Genomic DNA, 21,950 nt, shown 5'->3' with positions numbered 1-21,950 from the left:
GGGTCCAGGTATGGCCTCATGCTACCAGTAGTGACACTGACCCTAGCCAAATGCAAAACTAGTGAAAAACCGTCAGAAAAGATAAGTAGGGAAAAAAATGTCAGTGGCCTCCACCTGTAAAACCATTCCTGTTTTGGGGGTCGCCTCATTGTTGCCCATCTAGTGCACATGTTAATTTCATTAACACCAAAGCAGCTGACACTGATTAACAACCCCCTCTACTACCTAACTGATGAGATCAATATCCCAGGACTTTCATTGACTTGATGCCATATTCTGATTAAAAAGTGTTCCTTTAATTTTGTTTTGAACAGTGTATATATAGGGGTAGATTTCTTCTTCTGACAATTAGAGTTTAGATAGCTACTTGGCTAAGTTGAGTAATGTTCCTGAAACTCATTAAGGTCTATGTTTATGGTCTTTAGCCTTGTGCAGCTTATATTTGAGATCAGTTTGAGATGCCTTGAAGGTCATTCAGAGTTTACTGACAAATGCATTTTAGGGTGCACATACACTGGCAGTTGTAACCAAGCCTGGGCACAGTTCATCCCCTTGGTCCAGTTCATTTGTGTAGTGTAGGCCCATGAATGGTTAAGTTTACCATGCTTGGGACCACTTGGAAGAGGTGGTCCTGGGCACTTCCTGGTCTGCTTCACTTCAACGCCAAAACAATTTGACTGTTTTACAGCTATTGTACATGCTTTTCCATAAAGGAAGATCAATTTTGGATGCCATCCCAAGTTCCAACCATCCTTCCTGGGATCTACGTGCAAACCTTGCCTGAGCACAGAACTCTTCATAGATGACTAAGCACAGAAGCAGGGATCACTATGATCTGGTTGGTAGAGGTGATGATGTAAGTGTGCCCATGAACACTTTCGTATAGCCCAGTGTGAGTGCAGACCAGTAGGGGAGAGGGGAAACAAATTCGGGCACAGTTCAGGTCAATCATGCCCAGTGTGAGTAGTCTCAGAGCTGGGAAAGCTGCTTGAATGAGTACAAACCCTCAACCCTCAAGTATGACATCTGTGCTTCTCCTCCATCTCTCAAACCTCCATAGATGAAAGGTCAATTACTAAATTAGATTGACCCTAAAATTGAAGGTCAGTATGCCTGACCTTGCGGGGATGGTCTCCAATGTAAATTCATTGAACTGTTCAACACTGATGCTTGTTTAATTGTGTCTGAAGACTTGTAAGATTTTATAATTTTAACACATCTTCTAAACTAGAAGGCGTTTTGAACTCTTTGTACATATCATCCTACAGATGTGGGATTAGAGGCTAATTCCACCTTTCTGACCATGCTTCATGTTACACCTGAAAAGGGAAGTTCCACTTGTCGTCCTCCTTTCCTTCTCTACCATTTTTGGAAGTTGATTTTTCTTCTGGGTACAGGCACCTATTTCAGACAGGTGCCCGCTCCGACTTCTGCTCTACCTGCCCAAGCGAGCAGAGCAATAGTTTGCTTAGGCGAATAGAGTGATAGTTTGCCACCTTCCTCCTGTGACATGTCGCATGTCCCAGGAGACTGTGGGACCATTGAGAGAGCTGATGTGAAACACCAGGAAGTTTCAGCTGGCTTTCCACAAGCAAGATGGCAGCTCTGATGACCCGAAGACCAGCGAAGAACCAGCCAGGGTCATGACAGGGCTGGGTTCCTGGGCTGGTACGTATCTGTATATTAAAAGTCAGCAGCTGCAGTATTTGTATTTGAAACATGGTCACATTCTCCCCAATGCATCCATCATGGTAGAGGGACTCGTCGGTATCAATTAATCACATGTTATCACCACACTTTAGTGCACCAAGTACTTCCTGCACCACCATAAATTAAGGGGCCTGGAGGAATAGTTTTTGCTATTTCAGGTGCTTTCAGGCTTGAGCATTTTCATTTTAGCCAGTGAAAAGATAGTTAACAGGAGGATTAGAGGCAAGAAATTGCACAAATACCACATGCTACACACATTCTTTAGGCTCTCATATTGAAGTTTATGGGCCAAAAAAGTGAGACTCTGCCCCAAAGACGCTCATGTCCTTATTGGAGCTTCGAGTGTCAAGCTTCAGGATGCCCAAGTGTGAAGGGGCACCTTTAAATATAATGAGGATCTTGATGCTGAATATTGAAACACTTTAGGAAAAGCACTTCAAATTGCTTGGGTGTGAATGGGGTCCAAGAGTGGGTGGTGTGTATTGAACACTTTGGATTACTACTTGAATGAGCGGAGAAAGGTCTTTAGCATTACAGAACAAGTTCAATTGAATGTGACTTGCTTCTGTGGTATTCCAGCACTATATTTTGTAACCTTTATTGTTCTTAAGCATTGGTGTTGTGTTGTACCCTTTTTTTCCCACTCTGTTATAGTTTGCTGTTACTGTCCTAACTTTCGTTGGGGGCACATATCCTCCTCTATGCTAACATCTGACATTACTGACCCTGGTTATTTTCCTCCTATAAACATTGAATAATCTTTTCAGTGTTATGCAATAGATTGCAGTTTCTAAAGTAAAGTAAAGCAGGATGGGTTCATCATAATAGAGTACCATTGCTTGCTGATTGCCAAAGGGCCCATTAGGCTGGAAAGGACTTTTTTTTTTTTTTTTCTTTGCTAGATAGGGCAGTTTAACATTCCCGTCTCTCACCAGCCACTCATAAGTATCATAAACATTCCACGTCCATGAATCACAGCTTGTTTCTGCCTTCACGATGAAGTAATTGGCTTTCTAATGGGACCCCGAGCACCATTTGTACATGTCTGAAAGTTTTGTCGATCGAAGGAATCTAAAGAAAGATATAGTTTTTTTTTCCTTGGCTGGAACAAGGCAGCTCTCCCCAAGGGGCCCAATGGGAACTAATACAATACAGTCCTGGCTATGTATGTATGCATGCCTGAATATTTTTAGACTTTTTTTTTTTTTTTTTTTTGAAAAGTCAAGGTTTCCAGCACAGCTCTATTGCACAAGGACAGACTGGCAGCTATGTAGGAGGGTAGTGCGTAGCACTTGCTGTCACCCCAATGAGCGAGCAGGACGACCACTCAAGCGGGTGGCAGAACAGAGAGTTGGCCGACGTTCCAAAGATCGCTCGCTCACTTCTGAATTAGTAATCAGAAGTGAATATAGTTATCACACAACCACTACTCACCTTTGGTATTAGGGAAAACCTGCAGAGCACTGACCTGGGCATCAGGTGGCCATCTTGAAGGAGCCCAAGTCTGATTGGACAGAGCTCTCCAAAGATTTTGGTAGCCATATTGGATCTAGAGAGGCTAAATATAGACCCTGCTTGCGGGGTGAACCTGAGATCACTCACTTCCCACATTAGCAATCAGAAATAAATGTAGTGGTCATTCAATTGCTGCTTACCTTTGGTGCTAGAGAACCTGTAGAGGACTGACCTGTTGTCTGACCAGGGCTTCAGGTTACCATCTTGGGGGAGCCAGTATCTGACTGAACACAGAGCTCCCACATGATTTGGGCAGCCATAGTGAACCCAGAACGGCTATATAATAACTCCTTTGGGAGGATGGTCCACAGATATCTTATTTACTTCCGCATTAGCAGTCAGAAGTAAATAAAACAATCACATGATCGTTGCTTACCTCTGGTGCTAGGAAACCTGTAGAGGACTGACTGACTGACCTCTGCCCTGGGTTTCAGGCAGCCATCTTGGGGGAGCCTGAGTCTGATTTGACACAGACCTCCCCCAAGATTTGGGCAGCTGTATTGGACCCAGAGAGGCTATATATAGACCCTGATGGGTCATTTTGGTGAACCATGCTGTGTGGGGAGTGTGAGATGGGGACAGAGACCCACTGGCCTGGGAGAGAAATGATTAGCGCAGAGAGAGGTTGAGGAGCAGGCACAGCTTAGCAGCAGTCCAGTGTACACCTAAATAATACTTGGAGTTTGGAGAGGGACCCTTTTGCCCAGCTTACCTTTTGAATTTGCACACCCTTTAAATCACAGCCACCCAGTTGGCCCCATTCACTAGTGTAAATGTCCCTTCTTGGAAGATGGGCTTCCTTTTGTAGTGATGGTTGGGTTGCCCAGGATTTGCAGCTTATGTGAAACACCGTTTTATAGGTTTTTCCAAACAACTGAACCACCATTGCTTTAAATTTATTTGTACAGGCGCTTCTTTTGCTTCTACGGGCGGTACATTCCAAATGGATAAGACTGCGGTGGAAAGAGTCACCAAAGGGTTCCCCTGCAAGACCAATTTTTGGGCCACCGTTCAACTACTAACCAACTTTATAAAACTTCCATTCATTGCATTGATAGGTAGAAGCCATGTATAGACCTATATTGCAATGGAATGGGTCCCAGCACCCATCTGACCCACATTTAATATAAATGGGTCCCAAGATGGTAGTTCTGATTATCCAATTGATTATTTAATTATTATTTTTCCCAGCCACCAAGATGCAGTAAAATCTTAACACATCTTATCATGATAAATATGCTTAAGCAAAACATTTTGAATATCATCACACAAGCAACAAGACTTGTCTAGGCACCCCACAGGATATATTTAAAATAGTATTGTCTGGTATCTTTGTGCTATTCATTTAAAAACAGTGTCTAGATTTCACACATAAAGAATGCCACCTATGACATTCATAACAGTATAATTTTTACACCCTAAATGAAGGCTCATCTTAAAGCATAACATTCTTAAAAATTCTGTCTCATGTAATAGTGGACTAAAATAAAAGGAAAAAACGACTTTCTCTCTGTGTATGATTTTTATAGGGTGTCTCCAAATTCCCTTTTAGAGCAGTGTTTTTCAAGTAATGGGTCAAGACCCAAAAGTGGGCTCAGGGCAAGTGCCCCCCAGGCCTCTCTAATTGCCCCTACCATTACCCCAGACTTTGAGAAGCTTATTAAGAACAAGACGTATCCCAAGTTTTCCCAGTAGTTTTAATTCATTTCATATATTTCAATTACCATTTATTTTATTGGGTTTTTACCTCAACAACACTTTCATTTTCACTAGTACTGTGATTTCTGCACAATCCATTTTGAAAGGAAGCCATTTGTTTACTGTTTAAACAGTGCATATACATTGTAAAATACTGCACAAGTTGATTTGAAGAATAAATTATGACGTTTCGTAACTTTAAATTATTTTTGGGTCGCGACTTAATGACCAAGGACAAATGTGGGTCCTGAGGTTTCACAGGTTGAGAACCACTGCCTTAGAGTGAATCCAACCAATTATTAAGTGAATTATTATTATTATATTACAGGATTTATATAGCGCCAACAGTTTGCTCAGTGCTTTACAATATAACGGGAGACAATACAGCAACAATACAGTTCAATACAAGAGGGATTTGAGGGCCCTGCTCCTTGGAGCTTACAATCTAGGAGTGAATGTAAAACCTAAACTTTTATGCTTACTTTTAGATAGAGTAGGGAAAGATTAGATTGGCTTAGTTTTAGCTGCTGTGTCTTACTGGAGAGATTTGCATTCACTTTCTGTCCTTGAGATGCAAGAAAGGAGAGCAAATCTCTCCAAAGTGAACAAAATTCCCATGGAGGAAGGTTAGAGCAGGCATTTATTGTTGACTGCACCTTCATTGGCAGGATTCACTGGTGTTCCTATTGCGGCAGCATCTGTGACCAAAGAGATGTAAAAAACTGACAAGGGATCCAACTCCAACTACCTACCCATGTCTATATGGGAGAAATATCTCCCTATTTACGGCCCTGGTGGCAACAATGGCGCAGAAAGCAATACAAATTTGAAGAGGTTCTTCCTTACTCAACTTCCCCCTCCTGAAAAAGTTTTTACTAGAGTTCCACTTTGGCACTGTTTTGGTCCTGAGCCATGGCCAGGAACTGTTCAAAATAGACAGGCCAGAAAATGTAGTGTTAAACTGTTTGATAACAGGCTTTTGAAATCAGTTAAAGTGAACCTTTTGAGTAGATCAGTGGTCTCCAAACTGTGGCCCTTTGCTTGCCTTTAGCCAGCCCTTGGGGCACTATTCCTCCTGCTGACATAAACAGTGTAGACATTCTTGTCATTAACAGTAACAGTGCAGCATTATTCTACCCACTGATACCAATGATTGGTACTATTCCGACCCCTGACACCAGTTGTGGGGCACGATGCCTCTCACTGACACCATTGATGGAGCACTATTCCTTCCACTGACATCATTGATGGGGCACTATTCTTCCCAGTGACACCCGTGATGAGGCACTAATTCCTTCCACTGACACCAATGATGGGGCACTATTCCACTAAAGATATGTCATTGTTTACTCTCACTGACACTAGGACATTTTATACTCCCACAGTTTGGAGACCACTGATCTACTCAAAAGGTTCACTTTAACTGATTTCAAAAGCCTGTTATCATACAGTTTAACACTACATTTTCCGGCCTGTCTATTTTGAACAGTTCCTGGCCATGGCTCAGGACCAAAACAGTGCCAAAGTGGAACTCTAGTAAAAACTTTTTCAGGAGGGGGAAGCAGAGTAAGGAAGAACCTCTTCAAATTTGTATTGCTTTCTGCGTCATTGTTGCCACCAGGGCCGTAAATAGGGAGATATTTCTCCCATATAGACATGGGTAGGTAGTTGGGGTTAGATCCCTTGTCCGTTTTTTACATCTCTTTGGTCACAGATGGTGCTTGAAGTCTGAGACACTAAACTGGCCCCTTGTTTTGAAAGTTTGAAGACTCCCGGCCTAGATCATGCACACAGCAGTATATACATATTCTAAATAAGCAGTAAAAGTACTTTAAACAAACCCTCATTCATCTCTATATCTATAAGGATTTTGGAGAAATTAATTTTCAAAGTTCACAACACAGGCAATGAGATCAGACTATTGGCAGCCTGCCAGCCTTCTAAAATAAATGACCAGCAGGTCTCTGTTGTAGGCAAAACATTTTTTTTCTCATTTTGGATAGAGCAAGGGAGGGTTATAACCCTTGTCCGATTTTTTTTTTTTTTTTTTTTTTTTTTTTTCCACCATCTGTGTCACATTTGTGGAGATTTCCCTTCATTTACATTGCATCAAGAATCAGCAGCGTTTGGACCAGTGACGGTGCAACACCCCCACTGCATCTGGCTATACAGGGAGCGATGCCACAGGCATAGACAGGTAGACTTTTTTAGAATATCCAGCTGCTGGCAATTTACCTTTAGTGGTAGAATCGCCCATCTGACATCAGATCCTTGAGAAATGAATAAATTCTTATTAAGGGCTGACATCGCAGCTAGCATTACAGGACATCTAGGAAGATGGGACAAAGTACTACATGTACTTTGTCCCATCAGGAACAGAATACTGTAAAACAAAATGATAATTCTTCAAGGTCCCAACGAGGCAGCTACAGAGCCACAGTATGAAGAAAAACCCACATGTATGCAGGTGCAGTCTATTTCTCCACTGAGTTTTTGGGTCAGGTACAGCATATTTACGGCCCTGGCTTCCAGGCTTGGAGTGCATTTCATGTGTGGGTGGTGTAGGGACAAGTCACCTGTCTGGTAGAGATAGTGATTAGTGGGAGGGAGAGGTTCTAGATGAGTAGGGAAAGGTTAGGGACATGCCATCCTTGCTGGAGATCTCCCCATTTTGGTACAGACCGGCCAGGCCACATTCTGCCCCTCAAGACAGATGCTGTTGGCACATCTGAGACCTGCTGTACTACAAACTGCTGCTACATTCTGTGAGTGTTCCCCGTTGGGTGCCTTCCTTCTGGGCTTGTTGTGCATTATTGAACTTTAGATGAAGATACAGCATTCCCTTCTAATAGCAGAAGAAATGTACATGTCCTCACTTCCAACACAAAATCCACAAACATGGAGCTCAGCCCTTGCTTATAGGTAAATGGGTTCCTTGGTTCTTTTTGTACTACCTCACCCAGTGGCGGACTGACCACTCATGGGGCCCCCAGGCAATAGGGGATCATGGGGCCCCTGTGTCCTTGCCCAAACTCAAAAAAGCCTATGAAAAAGGTACCTGGGGCATCTCATGGGGCCCTCTACTGACCCCGGGCCCTCGGGCAGTGCCCGAGTTTCCAAATGGTCAGTCTGCTCCTGCCCTCACCTCACCCACACAGGGCTGAAACATGCAAGAACGGACAGTTAGGAAAAATATCAGGTTTTGGATGTTAGCAGTGTGAGCTGGGCAAGGAAGAGTATAAAAATCATTACTGGGGAGATATATTATTTATAGAGCCCTGCTGCAATCCAGTTTCCGGTCCACCATATCCAGAGAGGGAAGCACCTGTAAGCAGGCATCTCTACCCACCTGTCCCTTAAAAGGACCTCTGGCTAGCTGGATCCACTCAATCCTCTGAGGGCTCATATCCTTATTACCTGGAGGGAGAATCACCTTGTGTTGCAGTCCGGACCTATACCTGTGAAGGGGATTCCTGTTGATATACACACTGCATAATTTAATTACGCTTCTGGTGAGTGCGTAATTCTTACCTTACCACTGGGAGCACCACCACTGGATTGAAGTCATATTTCATGATATTTCCATCATAGAGACTGTCATTTATTTATGGTTTTTGATATTGGGGACATTTATCATACCTTGCTGCATTTGATTTGTTGATTAGCGCTGCACATATTTTATAAGGACAGTTGTTTCTGTAATCCTGGACTAATTAAAGGTGTTATCATGATTCCACCAGTGTGTGCTGACTTCAGAATTAAGCCTGTGTGGCCCAGAAACACCACCTTGGCAGGGTACAAAGAATGTCTCCACTAAGTAGCATACGCCCCTCCACTTTTTGGAAGTGAAAGCCCTTTTAGAGTTCCCCATCTTATCATTTTTCAACATCCATATTTAAAGGGAACTTACCCAGATCTGAACATTGGATCACGCGCAAGTGACACTGACACCCAAAGGGACAGAGGTCCACTGGAGGGCCAAGAGGTGGAAAAGGTGTGGGTCCTTTTTTTCCAGGAGTAGGAGTACTGAATCCTGAGCCTTCCTCATTTGCTTCATCTCTCATCATTGTTAGCCCATCGTCCATGGAAAAGTCCCAGAATCCTCTCTGCTCAAAAGGCAGGGCATTGCAGAGAATCACAGAGGTGAATATAAGAAGTAGAACCTTCATTATTTCCAGAGATGACCTAAAATGAAAGGAAGTAAGCAGCCAGTTATGTTTGGATGTTAGAATATTTAGATAAGTTTATTGAAGGTTACTTAAAAAATGAAGTGTACCACCAATGCTTTTACCTCGAAATTACTATGAATGCATTGCTACTGAAACCTCTTTGAGCTGTCCCATAGCATAGTCCTGGAGTTTCAGTTTCACTTACAGGTCTCCTCCTCACCTTGTACAGTAACCAGCTCATCTCTTTGTCACTATTGCTTCTTCTCTTATCAGCATGTCTCCTTGGCTTCTTGTGCCTCTTCTCCCTCCCCCAGTCAGAGCTCTGCTATACAGAAGATTGCAATAGATGAATGCTTGGTAAAATCAAAGCACACCTGCATTCCCTTAAGCTCCAGCAACTTACTCGTATGTTGCTTGAGTTTGAGCCGTTAGACCATGATGACGCCTGCAGCTGTACCATTGTTTAGAGCCGATGGTCGGCTTTCTTGTAATAGCAATCGATCAACTAACTAGCTAACTATTACAAGCTGCATCCCACCGGGAATCCCAATCAATCAGCCAACGTTGCCGCCGGTCACGGAGCTGAGAACAGACCTGATCGGCTACGTTAAATAGTAAACCTGAAGCGATGACCTGACATCACTTCCAGTTTATTCGGAAATATACGGCGCCATATTTTAACAAATAAAAGCATTTACTCACACCATGTTTAGAGTGATTGAACGCTTTTAAGGGCAGAGGAGGGTTTTAGGGTCTCACTGAGTACCTGTGGCATGCTTATTGCTGTCACAGGTGCTATTGACATTCCTTATGACAGCAATAAAAGTGATTTGAAATTTTTTTTTTTTTAAAGCAACTGTGTTTAAAAAGTAAAGAAAAATTAAAGTGCCCCTGCCCCCCCATGCTTGCACGTAAAGGTGAACGCAAGTGTCGGTCTTGCACGCACACAGACATCAATCGTCCTACACATGTGAGGTATTGCCACAAACGTCAGATCATGGACAGTAACTCTACCACCAGACCTCCTCTGTAAATATAAAGTGGTAACCTGTTAAGGCTTTTAAAGTGTTGCCTATAGATAGGAAAACTTACATTGTGTGTCGCCGATGGGCGCATTTTTAAAGTGTGACATGTTTTTTATCGATTTACTTGGTGCAACATTGTCTTTTTTTAAATTTAAAGAAAATGGGTTATGTATTGTGTTTTTGTATTAAAATTGGATTGGCGTAAGGCCAATGTGGTGCCAATATTTAAAAAGGGGTCACAATCTTTACCAAGTAATTATAGACCTGTTAGTTTAACTTCTATAGTTGGGAAGATATTGGAGAGTTTAATAAAAGCAAGATGAGTTCTTGCTGGAAAAAAATAGTTTAAGTAACAGACAGCATGGATTCATGAAAAACAGAAGTTGTCAAACAAATCTGATTTCTTTTTATGAGGAGGTGAGCAAAACGTTGGACAGAGGGGTGGCTGTGGACGTGGTATACTTGGACAGAGGGGTGGTGGTGGACGTGGTATACTTGGACAGAGGGGTGGTGGTGGACGTGGTATACTTGGACAGATGGGTGGTGGTGGACGTGGTATACTTGGACAGAGGGGTGGCGGTGGATGTGGTATACCTGGACAGAGGGGTGGCGGTGGACGTGGTGTACTAGGACAGAGGGGTGGCGGTGGACGTGGTGTACTAGGACAGAGGGGTGGCGGTGGACGTGGTGTACTTGGACAGAGGGGTGGTGGTGGAAGTGGTGTACTTGGATTTTGCAAAAGCATTTGACACAGTTCCCCATACACGGCTAATGTGTAAGGTAAAGTCTACAGGCTTGGAAAAATCCGTATGTAAATGAATAGAAAACTGGCTTAAAGATCATATTCAGAGAGTAGTGGTTAATGATTCATACTCTGAATGGTTTAGGGTTGTTAGTGGTGTACCCCAAGGTTCAGTGTTGGGACCCTTACTTTTTAATATATTTATAAACACTATAGGGTCTGGGATTATAAATCCCATTTCAGTCTTTGCAGATGACACCAAGCTGTGCAGTGGAATAACGTCCTTACAGAATGTCTCCAATTTACAAGCCGACCTCAATGCTCTGTGTAATTGGGCAACTATGTGGCAAATGAGGTTTAATGTTGATAAATGTAAGGTTATGCACTTGGGGGCTAAGAATATGCATGCATCATACATACTAGGGGGAGTACAGCTGGGAGGTCAATGGTGGAGAAGGATCTGGGGGTTCTGGTAGATCACAAGCTTAATAATGGCATGCAATGCCAAGTTGAGGTTTCTAAAGCAAGCAAAATCCTCTCTTGTATTAAGAGGTATAGACTCCAGAGAGAGGTATCATATTACCCCAGTACAAATAATTAGTAAGACCTCATCTAGAATGTTCAGTTTTGGGCAACAATTCACAAAAAGAACATTGGGGAACTTGAGAATGTACAGAGAAGGGCAACCAAACTGATAAGAGGCATGGAGGAGATCAGCTATGAGGAAAGATTAGAGGAACTGAACTTATTCTCTCTTGAGAAGAGGAGATTAAAGGGGGATATGATCAACATGTATAAATACATCAGTGGTTCATATAGTGAACTCTGTGTAGAGCTATTCACCCTGAGGTCATCACAGAGGACAAGGGGGCACTCTTTATGTCTGGAGGAAAAGAAATGTAACCTCCAAACACGGAAAGTTTTCTTCACAGTGAGAGCTGTGAAAATGTGGAATAGACTCCCTCAAGAGTTGGTTCTGGCCAGCTCAGTGGATTGCTTCAAAAAAGGCCTGGATTCTTTTTTAGATACACAGAATATAACTGGATACTAACATTTATAGGTGAAGTTGATCCAGGGAATATCCGATTGCCTCTCGGGGGATCAGGAAGGAATTTTTTTTCCTAGCAGGAGCAAATTGGATCATGCTTTTGCTGGGTTTTTGGCTTCCTCTGGATCAACTGTGGGTATAGTATTGTAACTTTTTTTTTTTTTTTTCTTTTTATGGTTGAACTGGATGGACTTTTGTCTTTCTTTCAGCCAGACTAACTATGTAACTATGGAAAATTCAACAACTGTGTTTCCCCCAAAAAATGTGTTTGAAAAACTGCTGCGCAAATACCATGTGACATAAAAAATTGCAAAACCCACCAATTTATTCTCTATGGCCTCTGCTTTAAAAATAATATATAATGTTTGGTGGTTCTAAGAAATTTAATAGCAAAAAATACAAATTATTACATGTAAACAAAAAGTGCCAGAAAAGGCTTGGTATGGAAGTAGTTCAACAATATTGTTCCTACCTCCTCCTTTTAAGAAATCGGCAACAATTTTTGGGGAAGGGTGTAGTACCTTCTTCAGGTGAATGCTGTCTGCTCTTCTGCCTTTCTCATCCAGATAAGAATGACACTGACAACTGCCCAAAGCAGTGTGTTCTAGATTACCCTGAATCCTCCTGGGATACGCACGTTGCGTATCCCAGAAGGATTCAGGGTAATCTAGAACACACAGCGCATACACAGCCATGCACTATTAGGGGACCAATTGCAAGCAGAGACAGCCCCCTGATAATGAAAGTAAGAAGATTGTGGCTTGGGACCCAGCATGCGGGGACCATTGGCCAATTAAGACAAGATAACACTGGATTTGCAGTTTACTACATCTAGCCATAACTGCCAGCCATTCTGCACTCCAATGCACACCCTGCTCCTTTGCAAGTTGCACATGTACTAGAAACAATGGAGCAAAAAAGGCTATCCCAGCTTCCAGTAGAAGCAATGGCCAAATGAGGTAGTAATAAGGTTAAGGTAGTAAGGTACAATCCAAGAAGTAAAGGTAGAGATAAAGCTGAATTCCAAGCTGGCTCCTTGTGCTGCTTCTCCCTCCTCTCTGAGCTCTGCTGTATAGTAGACCACAAGGGGCTGATACCAGTTTATATTTTGTACAAGACACCTGGGATGGGTCCTGGATGGGAGATCTAATCTCCAAGCTGGCTCCTTGTGCTGCTTCTCCCTCCTCTCTAAGCTCTGCTGTATAGTAGACCACAAGTGGCTGATACCAGTTTATATTTTGTACAAGACACCTGGGATGGGTCCTGGATGGGAAATATAATCCCTGACTACCTGGCTTGTGGTTACTTTTAAGGGTGATGATGGGAACACATTTTAGTAGTAATCAGGTGTTCTAGCCCATGCAGGGTGTTGGTTTCTGGGGAAGTACAGTCGGCGAGATCTCCTCTGTGTTCTCTGGGTTGCAAAGTCCTTATTTTGGCACCGGGAATTCGGAGGTTCAGAGAGACTTGGTTGGGAAAGAGCCTCTAAACCCTGATTGCGGGGACTTTGGTCTTGAAAAGGTTAACCCGCCTGCCGGTAAGGCCTGAAAACAGGAAGCAGTCCGCACCTGCCCGTGAGGTGGAATGGAGTGCTTTGCAGCTGTGAGAAAGTTTGGACTACGTGGAGACTGCAACACTGGACTCTTGCGCCTTTTGCAGCACCTCGAAGCAGATGGGAACCCTAAACCCTGATGTGGGACTGACTAGTATAGTGGCGGTGAGCCAACAAGTTCATTATACCAGAATTATGGACTGTCTTGTATTTGTGTTGCTGCAAACCCGTGTCATTTGTTTTTGCAAACTGTTGGCTGGTGGTCCTGGGCTCCCCATATTATATGTATTAAATGATATGTTCATAATTTTTAATTTGTACTTTTTTATATCTGCCTGGAGTTCAGCTGTAACTGGGACCTCCGGTGGTTTTGCATCACAGGTTCTCCTTTAGAGCATCATAGTTATATTCCAAATGCGTGCCTTAAAAACTGGGCACAAACCCCTGCGAATGAGTACAGAACATTTTCTATTTTAAGAAATGCAACAGAAGGAAATAATGTGCCTAAACATTGTGGTGTGACTTTTGTTTGAAATGACCATTCTGTGTCTCAGCGTCCGTCTAAAATAGCTGCAAAATTACAGCTTGCAACCAGCTGCCGGCTTGACAATTACAGGAACAAAACAGCCAAAGTACAGTTACATATTGAGCAGAATAGCTCAGTTCTCCTGGAGCTGGAAGCGTCATTTAGAGAGACTTGCTAGGTTACAAAGTAATTAGGACTGATTGATTGGAGACGTCAAGGTGTAACAGCGTGACATTTAGCGCTCGGTGCACTCTTCGTATTCTGTACATCGAGACACTTTCATAAGAGCCGGAGAAAACCATTGATGGGTATTTTTCCTGCTCATCATCCTTCTAGACACCCATCATGATCTGCACTGTGAAAGGTGAATACTGGGCAGGGGCGGACTGACCATTTGGCACTGCCCGGGGTCAGTAGGGGGCCCCATGAGATGCCCCTGGTACCTTTTTCATAGGCTTTTTTGAGTTTGGGCAAGGACACAGGGGTCCCATGATCCCTTATTGCCCGGGGGCCCCATGAGTTGTCAGTCCACCCCTGAAACTAGGCACATAGACGCAGTGGTGTATTCATTAATTCAGGCAACACAAGAATCAGGCCCCCCCGCACGAGTCACCACCACACTCTGCCACTGCTTTCCAGCTTTAGCCATTTCTCTGCCAGAGTCGTTTTTGCGGTTTTTTTGCACAGGTTTGAAAAAATCATTTTAGGTCTGAAGATCGCATAAACCCCCAAAACACATATTTTCTGAAAGCAGACACCGTAGAGAATAAAATAGTTGCAATTTTTTTATGTCACATAAAATTAACGCAAAGGTAACATTTCAGTAAAAATACACTAAAGTTAATTTTAGGGCACACAAACTCTGTAAATTACCCAATTTTTTATTAAAATATAAAATGTTTATACCAAATAAATAGATATAAAAAATGTCATACCTTAAATTTGTTGTGACCGTGAAATGACAAACTTCAGTACCCTATATTTTCCACACATGACACTTTAAAAGCCCCCTATAGTTCATCAGTTTGGCGTTGTGGAGGAGGTCTGATGCTACAAATATTGCTCTCATTCCAACGTGTGTGGCGATATGTAACGTGTATCGCAAATGACGTTTTCATGTGTAGAGTCCCCCGACATGTGCATTTACATTCGTATCTATGTATATGTGGGGGGGGGGGGGCTCAGAAATTTGGGGGGAGGGGATTGTATATGCTTGGATATAACTTAAAATTATTTTTACAATGTAAACTTCTTTTTTATTTAACATTAACAAAATGCCCCTATGTGATGATTTTTTTGGTGACAGGTTCTCTTTAATAAGACATCCAGGGTCTAAATGATCCTGCATGTCTACCCTATGGTGCACTGAATCTAACCCAGTGCACATCACACTGTATTAGATTCTTTCCCAGCAACATTGGCCGGGGACACTGAGATGGGGACCCGATAGTAACGTTTTACATCGCTTCCAGGTCAGTAACAAGGGGAGGAGAGTGGACCCCTCTACCCAGTGGTACCCGCTATGCCGGTACGGGGCCTGCAGATAGGCAAGTGCAAGGGGGGCGCCATCATTACCAGGGGTGTGTGGAAGCAATCAGACGGTAGTACAGCTGCCCGAATGCTTTCATCTGACAGGCAGGCGTATGCTTGTCAGATGTACACTCAATATCTGTAGTCACTAGGAGTGTGTGTGAAACCCGCCGCTGTCAGGTCTGTATGAAAGTGTTACAGTGTAATTAAACCCAAATCATCACAAAATGTCAATACCTGCTATATTACATTGAGTTCATACTTATCCACTAGAGTATTTTTCTGTAGACTGATTCTGCTGCTCACGGTACCTCCCTCCCTGTCTGTGTCCCTGCTGCAGCCTGAAATTGTGTTGACCAGCTGTTGATATCTACTAAGCATGCTCCAGTTTCAGTTCCCTTCTAAGCTGTTCATTTGTTTCTTTTTGTTATCTGTGCAGCCCATGTAACTATAGTCACACATGTGGGTGTATACACCGTAGTAAATGACACTCCCCCTCCCTCCTTGTATTGAAAAAACACCATGGGGACAGGATATAAGATGGTGATTGATAGAGGCTTCACCCCTCTGTTATTCCCAGCACATCATACACATCATAGACACAGACTGGAGGGGCGTGACACAATCTGTGATTAGTAGAACCTCCCCAAGATCTCCTTAGAAATAGAAGAGATAATGGCAATTAAGTATTGTATGTTTACTATCACTTTATTATTGGTGTCCCTGGCAAGGGCGGCTGCAGTACAATTCATTTTAGCAACATTTCTTTGATTGCCAGCTGACGCTGTTCCTGGGTGGCGCATGTGAATTAGGGGCTGCTGTCTTTTATCATTCTGGCATTGTGCTTGGCCAGCACGTGTAGGGTAGGGCCAGCTGGCACGTGTAGGGTAGGGCCAGCTGGCACGTGTCGGGTAGGGCCAGCTGGCACGTGTCGGGTAGGGCCAGCTGGCACGTGTAGGGTAGGGCCAGCTGGCACGTGTTGGGCCTGCGCATGCACAGTAGTGGCTACTGTCTTTCTGAAATCTAGCACTGTGTCCAGCCGGCACATACACAGTAGGGTGATTAGATATTCTCCCAGCCAGGCGCAGCGTCAGATCTCAGAAAGCCAGCAGCCTCTACTGCGCATGCGTTGGCCAGACAACACAAGTGGGCTTTAGCGCACACGTGCCATCCAGGCACAGCACCAGTGGCCCCACTTTTGTGCACAGGGCGTGCTCCTGAGGGTCATGAAAATGTAAGGATTAGGGGCTTATAAGAAAGGAAAAAAAAAATTTACACCATTTTGGGGTTCTACTTTTTGTGCATAGGGCACACTCCTGACGGTCATCAAAATTTTAAAGATTTTACACCATTTGGATGGTACTTAGGGCAGTGTTGGGGTCTAATACAACTCCAGGCAAACAACGAGAAACAGATGAAATATACAGTTGCAGCTGGTTTACCGGCAAAATGATTTGTACTTCTGTTCATCCAGTCCTGATATATCACAGCCCTGATAGTCAGTGTGATCACCTGCCTCAGGTAAGCAATAAAAGGTCACCTCTTTGCCCATCCTCCTATCATATCCTATACTGTAGGACTCCTTTTTGTTCCAAAAATTTGCAGCCTGATTGGCTCCCAGGGCTGCCCCTTCCACTTCCTAGGAGCCAATCAGGCTGCATATTTTTGGAAAAAAGGAGCACAATGGTTTCTCCTTTTACTGTTCAGACACAAGCTAATGGAGGAACAAGACCTGTAACTGTTACTTAACTGCAGCAGAGAAAAAGCAGGCATCCTGTCCTGCCAGCTTTGTGTGACAGGGCTGTATAACTATGCAGACTGGATGGACAGAAATACAAATGCTTTGGCAGATATAGCAGTGCTTTTATATGTATTGTGTATTTAGGCAATTGCCTTGATTTTCAGTTAACTCATTAATGATAATTCCCCACCCCACCACCACCACCCTATTTCTTTGGCAGGCAAACATCTACCATATATGTCTTTCATCCACCATGTTTAGCGATTTGCCTGGGCCCTGGGGTCCAGGTTTAACACATGGTCTCTGACACACCAAAACTTAGACTGAAGGGGAGAGCCAGTACTGTCAGGGTTTTATTGTGTTCACTCTGCTGTCTAACAATGGAAACTTTCTTACAGGAGTGGAGAGTGCAGACAAAATCCCCCCCAAGTGCACAGATGCTTCTTCATTGCCCAACCAGTAGACGGGGGTGAGGATGGTAAAAAGCAAGAGAAACTTTGTTCATGCCATTACCCATAAGATGTGTGAGTACCATTTTCCATTTTTTTCAGTGCAGAGGGAGGACTATAAAGATGGCGATTTATAACACTATGGTAGGATACAGGGGCAGACTGAGCATTCGAGCACTCGGGCACTGCCCGAGGGCCCGGGGTCAGTAGGGGGCCCCATGAGATGCTCCTGGTAACTTTCATTGTCTTTTTCATAGGCATTTTTGGGTGTGGGTGAGGACTCAGGGGCCCCATGATCCCCTGTTGCCCGGGGGCCCCATCAGTTGTTAGTCCGCCCCTGGCAGGAGATATAGGTGGGGCATAAAACTGAATTCTTGGGATTGAGTATTTTTCCTAACTTTTGCTACTGGATAATTAAATACCATGTATTAGATAATAGGATGTGTTATAGAAAGGAAACTGCTTTACCGCTTACCTACAGGGCACTTATACCCCCTTCCTGCCCAGGCCAATTTCCAGCTCTCAGCGCTGTCACACTTTGAATGGCAATTGCGCGGTCATGCAACACTGTACCCATATGACATTTTTATCATTTTTTTGTGACAGAGCTTTATTTTGGTGGTATTTAATCACCTCTGGGTTTTTTATTTTTTCTTAAACAAACCAAAAACCACTGAAAATTTTGAAAAAAAAGGTTTTTTCTTAGTTTTTGTTATAGCATTTTGTAAATAAGTCATTTTTCTCCTTCACTGATGAGCGCTAATGAGGCTGTAGTGATGGGCACTGATAAGATGCACTCATGGACATTGATAGGTGGCACTGATGGGCACTGATGAGGAGGCACTGGTAGGTGGCGCTGATGGGCATTGACAGGCATCACTGATGGCACTGAAAGGCAGCTCTGATATATGGCACTGTTAGGCGGCACTGACTGGCACTGTTAGGCGGCACTGATTGGCATTGATAGGTGGCACTGAAGGGCAGCTCAGATGGGCACTGATATGTGACATTGATGTGCACTGGAAAGCACTGATGGGCACTGGCACGTGGCACTGTTCAGCACTGACAGCTGGCACTGATGGACCCTGACAGGTGGCACTTCTGGGGCCACACTGATCATCAGGGCACAATGATCATCAGTGCCCTGATGATCAGTGTACATGTCCCCTCCGCGGAATGCCGATTACCGGCTCTCCTCTCCTCTGTCAGCGTGACAGCTCGAGAGGAGAGAAATGCAGATAACCGGCATTTCCCTGTTTACATGTGATCAGCTGTGATTGGACACAGCTGATCACATGACCAAGCCAACATCTTTGGCTCTATCCGTGGATCGGTGATCCGCTGTGTCCGAGGAACACAGAGCACCGCCGATCTCCACGCTGCGCGCTCCCTGAGTTGCGCATGTGTGGTGAGAATGGAAGGTTGTCAAAAGGCGGCCTATCAGAACGAGAGAACCCCCATGCGCCCGTCATTGGACTATATGGCGGGCGGGAGGTGGTTAAAGAGTAACTGCACTTTTGTTAAGAAAAACAAAAAGCCCCTCTAGGTGATCTATGTACTGTACATTGCAGGGATATTAGCCAAGAGATAACAAGCTTTGTTGCACATTCTTAACTTTTGTTCTAAAAAAAAAATTGCTGGTTTGTTTCTTTGTGTCCATGCGCAGACTGAATCTGAGTGACTTCTTAGCTATCAATCAGCTGCTGCACTTGCAGGGTTCTAATAAAGAACAGTGTCAAGGTCTGCATCCCTGTTAGATGTGATTTCCCTTTTGGGAGTATCCCACCAAAAATGACATTTTTGTTGCAGGGGATGTCCAAAATTTTGTATCTTAGTGCAGACCTCTGGGACAATCAGTAAGCCAATCACACAACCAAGAAATTATATTTCTGGAGGGTGCTCTGTACACAATTATTTTTACAGAACGAAGTTGCTCTATTGCATTTTACAGAAAATTACAGCGCTGCAGATTGAATGGAAAGATCATTTTTAATAGCATTAAGGGCTGGTTCACACTATGCCTTTAAATGAATCACACAGGAGCGCGCTGTGCAATTTATATGCAGGTCATTGAATGGGATGAAATCGCACTGCTCTGCGCTAAAAGTAGTGCATGCACTACTTATTCTAAACTATAATATTTATTTTAATTTGCTTTTTTTTCCCCACAAAAGTACTATAGTTACCCATTGAGGTCCATAAGCACTTATAGCACTTTTGTTGGTATGATTTGCACACATGTGTGAATTGGAAGAGCTTTATGGAGTCTTTTTTTTTTTTTTTTATGAAATGTCTTTATTTAGAAGTCATCATTGTTTTAAAATTTTTATATGTTTCACAGCATTTTGATATTAACACATTATTATTTGTAAAAGGCACTTAGATTATATAGAATGACACATGAAGATCGGACTTGCCCCATTTTAGAAAATGTGGAGGGAAGTTGAGAGCCAAGGGAAAGATAAATTGACTGGCAGACAGGGGCGGACTGACAACTCATGGGGCCCCCGGGCAATAAGGGATCATGGGGCCCCTGTGTCCTTGCCCAAACTCAAAAAAAGCCTATGAAAAAGGTACCAGGGGCATCTCATGGGGCCCCCTACTGACCCCCGGACCTCGGGCAGTGCTCGAGTTTCCAAATGGTCAGTCCGCCCCTGCTGGCAGACTAATTCTGTGTGGCCGTCAATTCACGCAGTGCTTTATTTATATCATGCATTCACTTCAGTCCCTGCCCCCAAGGAGCTTACAGTTTAAGCTCCCTACCTTACATTTATACTAGAGCCAATTTAGACAGGAGCCAACGAACCTACCAGGATGTCTTTGGAGTGTGGGAAGAAACTAAAGAACCCAGGCGAAACCCATGCAGGCATGGAGAGCATGCAAACTCCATGCAGGTGGTGCTGTGGCTGAAACTTGAACCAATGACTCTTGTGCTGCTAGGTGGAAATGCTAACCACTTAACCACATAACAACCTCCTCAGTGGCGGACTGACTATTCAAGCACTCGGGCATTGCCCGAGGGCCCAGGGTCAGTAAGGGGCCCCATGAGATGCCCCTAGCACCTTTCATAGGCTTTTTTGGGTGTGGTTTGAATGTGGGCGAGGAAACGGGGGCCACATGAGTTCTCAGTCCGCCCCTGAACCTCCCTTAGCTTTTCCAATGATCTGCTGGTGTTTTATGCTGAAATGTATTTCATAACTTGCTGTCCTGCAGCTTTGAATGCTCTTCCCTGAAACCAAGCCCATTTTTTAGGTGTGTCAACTGTTGATCAGTAATAGTGCTCAGTTGTCCCCACCCTCTGTGTGGTGCGCATGCCTGTTGATGTAATTTGCCGATGTCAGTTCCACAGACCCAGAAGCCACCCCCAGCCTTATTCTGACACCCCAGCATGTACAGTATAGAGACATTGCATGTGTGAAAGGAGTCCAAGTAGAGCATTGCTGTGGGCGAGCTTGTGTTGTAAATTGCTTATCTGACAGTCCCTTCATTTATTTATTACGGGTACTTATATAGCGCCATCAATTTGCGCAGCGCTTTACATATATATTGTACATTCACATCAGTCCCTAACCCTCAAGGGGTGTACAATCTAAGGTCCCTAACTCACATTCATACATACACATCATACTAGGGCCAATTTAGACAGGAGCCAATTCACCTACCAGCATGTCTTTGGAATGTGAGAGGAAACCCACGCAGGCACAGGGAGAACATGCAAACTCCAGGCAGGAGGTGCCGTGGCTGGGATTCGAACCAACGACCCTAGTACTGCCAGGCAGAAGTGCTAACCATTTACCCACCATGCTGCATTTTAATGGTGCTGCTTGTCTTGGGCAAGCGCATTTAGCCAGAGACACACGCCATCAATTATGCCTCATTACATATTCCTCTCCTTGATATATTGTGGTTGAAAAACAGTGGATGGAGGGGGGTTCGCTCTCCACCACAGGATCTCGGCTTATACTACACATAGAAAAAGGGGCAACAATAAAAAAAAGGAAGTGAGACTTCTATGAGAACAAAATTCTTGCTTAACCCTTGGTTGTAATCAGAAAAACCTTCTGGTAAATATGGCAACTCTTAACGTTTTCTTCTCTAAAAGTCAAAAAGGTCATTTTTTTTTTTTTCTTTAAACCTCTTTCTCAATCCCAACTGTATCTTTCTCAAGGTTCCTCCGGAGATTGCTAGGGTTTCCTTGAGCAATGAGCAATTACTGCCTCTCAAATAAGATCTTACTAATACCAA

General features: G+C 43.7%; 1 protein-coding gene across 1 annotated transcript in view; it reads right to left on the bottom strand.

Moving 5' to 3' along the window:
* The window catches only part of BGN (biglycan), a 158,527-nt gene that overhangs the window by 67,272 nt on the left and 69,305 nt on the right, over positions 1 to 21,950 (bottom strand). The window contains exon 2 of the mRNA XM_089674928.1: positions 8,834 to 9,108. Coding sequence (XP_089531054.1) covers positions 8,834 to 9,092 — 259 coding nt within the window. The 5' untranslated portion in view covers positions 9,093 to 9,108. The remainder of the gene's footprint in view (positions 1 to 8,833; positions 9,109 to 21,950) is intronic.

The sequence above is a fragment of the Staurois parvus genome, unplaced genomic scaffold (genome assembly GCF_062004578.1).
Source record: "Staurois parvus isolate SC_StPar_1 unplaced genomic scaffold, SC_StPar_1.0 ptg000154l, whole genome shotgun sequence".
NCBI lineage: Eukaryota > Metazoa > Chordata > Amphibia > Anura > Ranidae > Staurois > Staurois parvus.
Note: the sequence above shows the minus strand (reverse complement) of the source record. Positions and strands in the feature narration are given on the sequence as shown.